Raw genomic sequence first — 10,536 nt, forward strand, 5'->3', positions numbered from 1 at the left:
GCCAATGGCGATGTGGGAAAACGTTTTTGGGCGGGGCTCCGGGTGGCTTCGCGACCAATCACGGAGAGAGGCGTGGCTGCAGCGCGCATTGACCAATGGGCGCGCTCATCAGAACTGCCTTGCGGCGCGGGGATGTGACGTAAAGCGGCGGGGCTGGTCTCCACTTATGGAACATGTTGCTGAGGGCTCTCCGCGGCGCGGAGCTGTGACGTCATAGCGGCGGGGTTGGTCTCCACCAATGGAACATGCAAAGAATTGCCGGCGGCGCCGGGCTATGACGTCGTAGCGGCGGGGGCTGGTCTCCACTTATGGAACATGCTGCGGAGGGCGCTGCGGTGCGTCTCGAGCCGGGGCTTCTTGAGCCGGGGCTTAGGTACTCGCCGAGGAGACACTACTTGGGGTAAATTTGAGGGCAGCGGAGGTTGTCATGCTTCTGGGGTGCTTCTCGTCTCTGGCTATGTGACTTTGAGAACTCTGGACCCCGGCCCCATGCCGGAGTGATAAGGACTGTCTGTGCTTGGAAAGGAGGGCCGGGCGTGCTTCAAAGGACTTTCAGTGCTTCCGTTTGCATCCACAGTAATAGAGCCCTCCAGATCCCTGGTTGCATGGTGTGTGTGTGAGTGTGTGTGTGTGTGTGTGTGTGTGTGTGTGTGTGTAATGCAGCGACTAGTGCTGTGTATCCCTAAAGGAGAAGCAAGAGAGGACGCAACATCATACCCTTGCAATGCCTCAAGTGCAGCTGCAAAAGAAGGCTTAGAGACAGACGTCAGTTCAAAACTGGCTAAGAGTCGAACCTGGGAATGCCCCTCCCTGCACTGCTCATTGCTGGAATTAGTCTTAAGAGTAGAAGTGGGGGCCGGGCGGTGGCGCTGGAGGTAAGGTGCCTGCCTTGCCTGCGCTAGCCTAGGACGGACCGCGGTTCGATCCCCCGGCGTCCCATATGGTCCCCCAAGAAGCCAGGAGCAACTTCTGAGCGCATAGCCAGGAGTAACCCCTGAGCGTCACGGGGTGGGCCCAAAAACCAAAAAAAAAAAAAAAAAAAAAAAAAAAAAAAAAAAAAAAAAAAAAAGAGTAGAAGTGGTGGAACCGGTGGAAATTGAAATCCGCTTGAAGGATAATGCTTCCTGGCTCAGGGAAAATGTGTTTTAGGCACTGAAGAACTGAGCAATGGTTAGGAAGAATAAATATTATTCTTTTATGCAAAGAACTAGTGAAAGCTAGTTAGTGGGCAGTAATCGTGGCTAGGTAAATATAGCACTGATCCATAGAGGAAACCTAGATCAGAGAAAGATTTTTTTTCTTTTTTTTTTTTGGAGGGGGGGCCATACCCGGCAGCGCTCAGGGGTTACTCCTGACTCTACGCTCAGCAATCACTCCTGGCAGGCTCGGGGGACCATATGGGATCCTGGGATTCGAACCACTGACCTTATGCATGCAAGGCAAACGCTCCACCTCCATGCCATCTCTCCAGCCCCCAGAGAAAGATTTTAAGGCTGTTGTAGAGAATTTGAACTTTGTTTTGTTTTTTTTCTGTAACATTAACCATTGAACCCAAATTATCACATACAAGGTATGGGCTGAACCACTGGATCATATCAACCCTATCCCCCAAATAGAGAATAATGGAAGGACTGAGGATATGATTCAACTGGCAGGCACAGCATTTACCTTGCATGTACAGGGTCCTGGATCCATCCATCCCTGCCATTCTGTGACTCCTGAACACCCTCTGATGTGGTTATTACCCTCCCCCCCCCATCCCAGAATAAAATATAGGTACAGGGGCTAGAGCTACAGCACACAAGGGGGAGGGCATTTGCCTTGCACAGTGCCAGCCAGGGTTTGAGCTCAGCATCCTATATGGTTGTCAGAACACTGCCAGGAGTAGTTTCTGAGCACAGAGCTCAGACACCTGACTGCTGTTGTGTGTGGCCCCAAAACTAAAAGAATAAAATAAAATACGCCGGGCCCGGAGAGATAGCACAGCGGCGTTTGCCTTGCAAGCAGCCGATCCAGGACCAAAGGTGGTTGGTTCGAATCCCGGTGTCCCATATGGTCCCCCGTGCCTGCCAGGAGACAGCCAGGAGTAACCCCTGAGCACCGCCAGGTGTGGCCCAAAAAACAAAAAAAAAAAAAAAAGAAAGAAAAAAAAATACGCCATAACTATAAATATCCATGGTATAATGGAAAGCCATTTGAAAATATTAAATTAAATTAAATGTCATTAAATGAATACTTGAGAAAGATTCTAGCTATGTTATAGAAGGTAGATCAATAATACAGGGGTTAAGGAACTTGCCTTAAATTTAGCCGACTCTAGTTTAATCCCCAGCACTGAATATAGTCATATAGTTTCATAAACACCATCAGAAGTGTCACCTGAGGACAGAGTCAGGAGTAAGTCATGAGTGGCCACAAAAACCCCTACTCTTCCCCTCTAAAATAAAGTTTGAAAGTGGCAAGAGGAAAATTAGAACAGTTAGGAGATTTTTGTGTTAATATAGGAGAGAGATTATGGTGGTTTGATCTGGAATAGAAGTGGCAGAAACAGAAAATAAAAGGTACAATTTGGACTAGAAAGAAAACTCAAATTACTGGAGTACACAGGTAGGGCCAGTTTGGTCCCCTACAATGTTTGCCCCCTGACTGTGTAGTCCCATGGTATCTGAGCCAGAAAGGAAGCACAAAAGTCGAGGAATGGGTTTACAGGCACAGTCAATGTAGGAAATATTCACTGCAGAGCTGGATCTTGCTGCATGAGAAGGATGCATAGCTGGAATTCTACTGGGTGCAGTTGGCTGTGGGGGTCAGAATGATGGTAGGGACTATCCACCCTTTCCTGTGCATCTTTCCGGAACCCCCCTCCATAATCTGCTGTCCCTCTTTGACTGTTACTGTGTCTCACAGACTGGGATGGAAGGATATCAGAGATTAAGAAGAAGATCCGGTCCACCCTTCCTGGAGGGGCCTTGGAACACCTGTATGACACCAACCACCTGCCCCCTGAACACTCGGATGTGGTGATTGTGGGGGGTGGAGTGATGGGCCTGTCTGTGGCCTATTGGCTGAAAAAGCTGGAGAAACAGCGTGGTGCCATTCAGATACTCATCGTGGAGCGGGACCCCACGGTAAGGCGGGAGTGGTGGGGGAGACGTGTGGGGACAGGGCCTGCACGGGCTGGTTAAAGAGACAGGAAAGGTCACAAATTCTGCACCATGTTGAGAAATTATCCCAGGTGCTTTCTCAAGCTAGAGCCATTGACATAGGTTTTTGGCTTTTGAAAGCAAATTTCACAACTTTCGTTTGCTCGAGATGGACTGTCCAGCCGAGAGAGGCTGCATGTCAGCAGTGTACCCTGCAGATAGTTGTCTCTGCCCTCTTGGTTCTTCTGTGGCTTTGCCCTCAGGTTGTTTCTGTTTTTCTCTGTTATCTGCCACCAAACTTGTACTTTTTTTTTTTTTTTTTTTTGGGTTTTTGGGGTCATATCCAGCGGTGCTCAGGGGTTACTGCTGGCTCTGCACTGAGAAATCACTCTTGGCAGACTAGGGGGACTATATGGGATACCTGAGATTGAACCTGGACCGGCCATGGGTGCTATCGCTTCAGCCCCACACTTGTCCATTCGTGTTTGTTTGTTTTTTTTTTTTTTTTGGTGTTTGGGTCACACCTGGCGGAGCTCAGGGATTACTCCTGTCTCTGTGCTCAGAAATCGCTCCAGGATTTGAACCACCATCTGTCCTGGAATGGCTTTGTGCAAGGCAAACATCCTTCCACTGTGCTATCCAGCCCCCACACTCGTTCATTCTTAAAGGGGTTCATTGCCAGCCCTTTGTGCTACCTGTCCATTGCCCCCCTTGAACCTCCAAGCCAGCCCTTTTTGGTAGCAACCCCTTCTGTGCTCTGGCAGGAATTTTAAGAACCCCTGGACCACCATAAAGCTTCTTGAGTACATACGTAAGAAGAAGGGTCCAGAAGAATGGCTAAGTGGTTTATGGGTATGTGTCTCTGTGTCCCCCAAGACACTGAGCACCTCTCTCTGTTCTCAGTACTCCCAGGCCTCCACTGGACTCTCTGCGGGTGGAATTCGCCAGCAGTTCTCCTTGCCCGAAAATATTCAGCTCTCGCTCTTCTCCAGCGACTTTCTTCGGAACATCAATGTACATGCATGAGGTTGGGGTGGGGGACCCCCTCTAGCCAGGTATGGGCAGAAGGGCTTAATTCTTAGCAGGAACCCTGAAGAAAAATCTGTCCCAGGCTGTATCCCCAAAAACACCTCTGCCCTTTAGGCTGTTCTGAGGTGCTGTTCTGTGCATACAGGAGCATCTGGCTGTGGTGGATGCCCCCCCACTGGACCTCCAATTCCACCCTTTAGGTTACCTCCTACTGGCCTCAGAGAGAGAAGCTGCACTCATGGAGAGGAATGTGAAAGTTCAGAGGTGGGTGTGCATGAGGGGCACATGCACACATGCATGCAGTAATCCCACAATGAGGGGCTATTTCTGCTGTCAGCATTGTGACCCCCAGGAGTGGCACCAGCTCCCCTACGCCCTATCTAAGTGCAAGGGCTGGAGGCACTGCCACGGTGGGCTTGCCAGATCCTAAGAAACTCCTTGGAATAACTCACAGGCCTGCAAACCCTATCCCTGGGGCGGAACTGGGAACCTGCTGGCTCTTTCTGTAAACCCAGGAGCTCAGGCCCCCTGGGTCTCTGTCACTGCCCTCGGCCCTGATGCAGAAAGGAGACTGTAGAGTGGGCTTGGCGTCTTCCCAAAAGCCCATCACCCCACTGGAGTGATGCCTGGGTCTTGGCAAATGGTATCTTTACTGCACATCCCCACATATCTCACTGGTCACATTGACACCCTGACCACTGAGAACACCCCTGTTTTACATGTGGGGAAACTGAGGCCCAGGGAAGTGGTGGCACCAGGATTTAACGCAGCAGTCTGACTTCAAGTGTGTACTTTAGGGAACAGTGTCCAGGTGAGACAGGTGCACCACTCTGAGGCTCTGTACAGAAAGGTGCCAGTATATGTGGCCATTGGGACCCCAGGGGGTAGGAGAGGAACATGGGGCCCAATGCTGAGACCTGACCAGGTGATTTGGTCTGCATCATTCAGCTAAGGGGAAGCCAGGGCGAGGGGAAAGAACTGTAACAGTTGGGGCCACTTCACTCAGACCCCACCCTCTCCCGCTCCTGCTGACCACACATGCCTTCCTCTAGGCAGGAAGGAGCCAAGATCTGTCTGATGTCTCCTGAGCAGCTCGGGGCCAAGTTCCCCTGGATTAACACACAGGGGGTGGCCTTGGCATCCTATGGTGAGACCCAGGGAGATGCGCCCCTGCTTCCCTCCCCCCGCACCCCTGCTTGCTCTTTTCTGGGGCTTCATTTCCAACATGAAACCTGCTTCTACAGTGTTGGGACAGTTGGGGTACAGGGCAGGCCCATGCCCTCCTAATGTGCCTCCTTTTTTCCTTGCAGGCATGGAGGGTGAAGGCTGGTTCGACCCCTGGAGTCTGCTTCAGGGCCTACGGCGAAAGTTGCAGTCGATGGGCGTCCGCTTCTACCAGGGAGAGGTGACGCGTGAGTGAGGCATAGGGCCCTTAACTTGGGTCACGTCCCAGCTTTCCTACACACACACACACACACACACACACACACACACACACACACACGTTTATTCACTGGCTCTTGTCCTGCATGCGTACACACGCACACACACACGAACACACACACACGCACACACACGTCTGGGATCACATACACAGTTGGGTCACATCCCGGCTCTCGTCCTGCACACACACACGCACACACACACACACACACACACACACACACACACATTTGTTCACTGTCTGGGATGGCCCCTGGCACCCTCTGCCATGATGGCTTCATGACTTCTCTGTCTTTTCTTTCTTTGCTGACTCTCCTGTCCTTGGCAGGTTTCGTGTCTTCCAGTAACCACATGCAGACCATAGACGGGGATGAGCTGAATTTGGAGCGGATCTATGAAGTACATGTAAGTGCTCAGCCTTACCCACTACTGGTCTGGATGAATAAAGGCACAGGGAGAAGCCACCCCATCCCCACACCATGTGCCCACAGGTGAAGATGAACCATAGTCTGGAGTACCAGCCTGTAGAGTGTGCCATCGTTGTCAACTCAGCCGGAGCCTGGTCAGGGCATGTGGCAGAGCTGGCCGGCATCGGGCAAGGGCCACCTGGGACCCTGCAGGGCACCAGGCTGCCTGTGGAGCCAAGGAAAAGGTGAGGGGAGGTGTTCTGGGAGGAGAGAGCAGCGCTCCCAGCCCGTCTACTTGCACACACCCTGGCCTTCTGCAGGTTCGTGTACTTCTGGCACTGCCCCCAAGGCCCTGGCCTGGAAGCCCCCTTTGTCGCTGACACTAGTGGTGCCTATTTCCGACGGGAGGGACTTGGCCACAACTACCTGGGTGGCCGGAGCCCCACAGAGGTGGGTGAAAGGGGGTGGAGTGCCGGTAACACCCACAAGAGGGCCTGACCCAAGGGCATGAATGGGGACCACTTTTCTGGGCTCTGAAGAAGGGACCACTTGGTCCCCTCTGCTGGTAGCCCAGGTAGCTCACATTTTGTCTGCTCTGTTCATCACCCCAGGAGGAGGAGCCCGACCCGGGGAACCTGGACGTGGACCATGATTTCTTCCAAGACAAGGTGTGGCCTCCACTGGCCCAGAGGGTGCCGGCATTTGAGACTCTGAAGGTAACACAGGAGTAGGACTCGAAAAGGGCACCCTTGGCGCCCGCAGCTGTGGGACCCTGGTGGTACCAGAGTCCCGGGCCACTAACCCTGGGTCCATATTCACGCAGGTGCAGAGGGCCTGGGCTGGCTACTATGACTACAACACCTTCGACCAGAACGGCGTGGTGGGCCCCCACCCGCTTGTCACCAACATGTACTTTGCCACCGGCTTCAGTGGCCACGGGCTCCAGCAGGCACCAGCCGTGGGGCGCGCTGTGGCTGAGATGGTGCTAGAGGGTAACTTCCAGACCATTGACCTCAGCGCCTTCCTCTTCAGCCGCTTCTACTTGGGAGAGAAGGTGTTAGAGCACAATATAATCTGAGCTGGTGAGACTGGCAGCAGCTCCCTGTACACATTTTTCCTCCTCCCTTCTTTATCCTCCTCTCCTTTGCCCTCCTCCTCCTTCTCTTCTTCCTTTCCTCCATCCTCCTCGTCCATCTTCTTCCTTCCTCCTCTCTATCCTCTCCTCATCTGTTCTTCTCTCCCTTTTCCACCCTCTTCTTCTCCTCCTCCTGTCTCCACCATTCTTCTTTCCTTCCATCTCCCTCTTCCACCTCCTCCTCTTTTTTCCTTATGTTCCTCCTTCATGTCTTCTTTTACCATTCTTCTCTCCTTCAGCCTCCTCATCTTCTCCAACCTCTTCTCCTCCCTCCAGGTGGGTTCTGCTGCATCCCCGGGCCAGCGTGGTGTCCCCTGAAACTGTTCCTGTGACCCAGGTCAACCAAAAGTTGACCAAAAGTTGCACTAAAAGTGCAAGAACAGACCCAGACCCAGAGTCTGGCTAAGACCACCCCACAGTGGTCCCACAAAATACCAGGAGGTGGGGGATGGAGCAAGAATACAGCAAGAGGGCACTTGCCTTGCAAGTGGCTGTCCCAGGTTCAATCCCCAGCTTCATATGGACTCCCGAGCACTGTCAGGAGTGATTCCTGAGTGCTGAGCCAGGAATAAGCCCTGAGCATCACCATGTGTGGCACAAAAACCAAAAAAAAAAACAAACCAAAAACCAAAAAAAAACACTTTTCGGTCTCCATGACTCAGCTCTGCTTTCTGGTGCCCCCCCCCCCCCCCCAGTCAGGAATATTGCCTGGGCCCCTGAGCAGAGAACTCAGATACCAGGATGAACTCAGACATCTCATCCTGAACCCTGCCCACTCTGATCCGTCAGTCAATAAATGTGCTGCTCACTTTTCAGTCTCTTCTGTGCCCATGTTTTCCTCCACAGCTGCTGTCAGAATCACCGTGATATAGCTATGGGCTTGAGTACAGCCTTCTGGGACCTGCAGAAGTTCTGGAGCAAGGGAGGGGGGCATGGAAAGCCAGTGCCATGTTCCAGGCTTCTGCAGACTTTGTCATCGAGGCCAGGGCTTAGCCCACTGGCCTGGTCAATACTTGTTCAGCCCCTGCCCTGTGCTCCTAGGCCTGCCACACCTAGAGGCGGCAGGAGCAGGCACAGGCCTGCAGGTAGACTCTGCTCCATTCTTCCATGCTCTGGAGCAGACCCACTTCATTCACACACCTCCAAGCAGAAGAGTCACACTTGAGAGCAAACCTACTTCACTCACATATCCCTTCCCATGGGTGGTCACAGTTGAGCACTGAATTTTTCATTTATTATTGGGTGGCTCCCCGTGGTGCTCATGAGATGAAGGCCACTCCTGGAAACTCCACTCCCAGGACTGTGGGCCACTCAGGAGGTGAAAGAGCCTCTTGCCCCCATGGTTAGTCTAAGTCAGCACCAGCCAACACAGCCCTCAGCCGTGCTCATCACAATTGCTGCCTGGACCACTCTGACTTACTTTTCTGTGACATTTATTTTGGGAAGTGAGAGGAGAGAGAGAGAGAGCTGTGTGCTCAGGAGTGCGCAATGTATCCATCTCAGAGGTACATGGACCCCTGGGATGGAGAGACGTACACTTCTCAGGCAGAGGAGTGACCACTGCCCAGGATAAGACCATATCCCCATGTGCTCCAGCAGCTGTGCCCTCGGAGGACCCAGCAACCTCTGCTTCCAGGGCCACCTGCCAGCCAGGCCCCAGATTGCCTGGTAGGAGTCTCTCATCCAAGCTTCTCATTTTCTGCCCCAGTGGACTCAGCAGGTTTAGAGGAGATGCTTTCCTTGGCGCTTGGGTTAAGGCAATGCTTCTCAAATAGTGGGGCGACACCCCCCCCCCCCGGCTTCGTACAGGGGGCCGCATTTGACCTCAGTAAACACTGTCCTAACAAGCTAAGTCCCGTGTTTATGTCTTTGTCTCTGGAGCTGAGAGTTGCTGTGTCCTGCTTTGAAAAGCTATGCATTGCAAAACGTGCTCATTGTTGCCATTAATCCAGACATCACCTCTGATTAAAAAAATCAGCTGAGGGGTTGGAGAGAGAGCATGGAGGTAAGGCGGTTGCCTTTCATGCAGACGGTCATTGGTTCGAATCACGGCATCCCACATGGTCCCTGGAGCCTGCCAGGTTTCTGAGCCTGGAGCCAGGAGTAATTCCTGAGTGCTGCTGGTGTGACCCAAAATCCAAAAACAAACAAACAAAAAAACAGCTCAAATTGTTTATATATATTTTTGTTATGCAGGTTCAATTTTTTTTTAATAAAGATACTATTTTTTTTTTGGGGGGGGGCCACACCCGGCAGTGCTCAGGGGTTACTCCTGGCTGTCTGCTCAGAAATAGCTCCTGGCAGGCACGGGGGACCATATGGGACACCGGGATTTAAACCAACCACCTTTGGTCCTGGATTGGCTGCTTGCAAGGCAAACACTGCTGTGCTATCTCTCCGGGCCCTTAAAGATACTATTTACAGTCGCACAGGAGGGCACAAAAAATGTTTTCTTCTTCCTAGAGGGCATGACAGAAAATAATTGAGAAGCACTGGGTTAAGGGGATAAAGTGAAGACAGCAGAGAGTAGTGTGTAGGGCATCACCTTACATCAGCAGACCCGAGTTCGATTCCCAGCCACACACAAAGGGTGCCCTGACCCCTTCCAGTTGTAATGCCTGACCTCAGAGCCGGGAATAAGCCCTAAACGTTTTAAGTGAATTACAATCAGAGTCTTCCGTCTCAGCTGATTTCAAGGAGCTTAGAGGAACTTGCAGACTCCAGCCCCTCTCCAAGGGCAGCCCTTGCCCAGGGCTGGAGACCTAGCACCTACCCAGCTCTGGGCGGGCACGGAGGAGGGACCTTGGGCCCGGCTTAGACTCTTCCGGGGAGGCCGAGCCTGCCCCATCGGGCAGGGCCCGTCGCCCAACTTCCCCTTGCCGGGGTGGACAGCCGAAGCGGAGTCCGCGCCCACCTCTGCGCCTACACTTGCCACTGCGCCCCAGAAGGTCCAGCCCCCAGTCCCGCCACAGGCAAGTGAGCTCCGGGTCTGAGCTCCCAGGATGGGATGGGGGGCGTGCTGGGGTGCATCTTCCTGTGCTGCGCCGGCTTTGGGGGCAGCAAGAACCCCTCTTGGTTGGGCAAGAATTCTCCATTCCATGCCCTCAGCGCTTCTTCTCTCAGTCTCTCCTGTTTCTTCCAAACTCTAAAGCAACCTTTCTTCAGGTTAAAGCAATCTTTCTTCAGGTTAGACCCGCCGTTTTTGCAGTGCCAAGTACAGGATGAAGGACGTGTGTGGTGGGGGTGTTTGGAGCACCCTCAATCGGAGACAACTCCAGGGGCCACCCCACAGGTCAGGGCTGCTCTCAGAGAAATCATAGCTGGTGGTTCTAGAAAGTAGATTTGTGGGGTTTTGATTTTTTTTTTTTTTTTGCTTTTG

The 10,536-nt window shown here is 52.7% G+C and overlaps 1 protein-coding gene across 3 annotated transcripts; it reads left to right on the plus strand.

The window, feature by feature from the left end:
* Positions 1–240: 240 nt before the first annotated feature.
* Positions 241–7,286, plus strand: FOXRED1 (FAD dependent oxidoreductase domain containing 1). Of its 3 annotated transcripts, none has more exons than XM_049778902.1 (11): positions 241–400; positions 2,908–3,128; positions 4,047–4,157; positions 4,318–4,436; positions 5,225–5,319; positions 5,483–5,584; positions 5,944–6,020; positions 6,107–6,267; positions 6,343–6,472; positions 6,634–6,738; positions 6,846–7,286. In XM_049778902.1, exons 1-11 carry the CDS (start codon positions 316–318, stop codon positions 7,098–7,100), a joined length of 1,461 nt encoding a protein of 486 aa, XP_049634859.1. In that variant the 5' UTR covers positions 241–315; the 3' UTR covers positions 7,101–7,286. The 3 variants fall into 3 exon arrangements, with proteins under 3 accessions (XP_049634859.1, XP_049634860.1, XP_049634861.1); XM_049778903.1 differs by having other exon boundaries at positions 382–497; XM_049778904.1 differs by lacking the exons at positions 241–400; positions 2,908–3,128 and adding an exon at positions 3,520–3,613 and having other exon boundaries at positions 4,022–4,157.
* The last annotated feature ends 3,250 nt before the right edge of the window (positions 7,287–10,536 follow it).

The sequence above is a fragment of the Suncus etruscus genome, chromosome 8 (genome assembly GCF_024139225.1).
Source record: "Suncus etruscus isolate mSunEtr1 chromosome 8, mSunEtr1.pri.cur, whole genome shotgun sequence".
NCBI lineage: Eukaryota > Metazoa > Chordata > Mammalia > Eulipotyphla > Soricidae > Suncus > Suncus etruscus.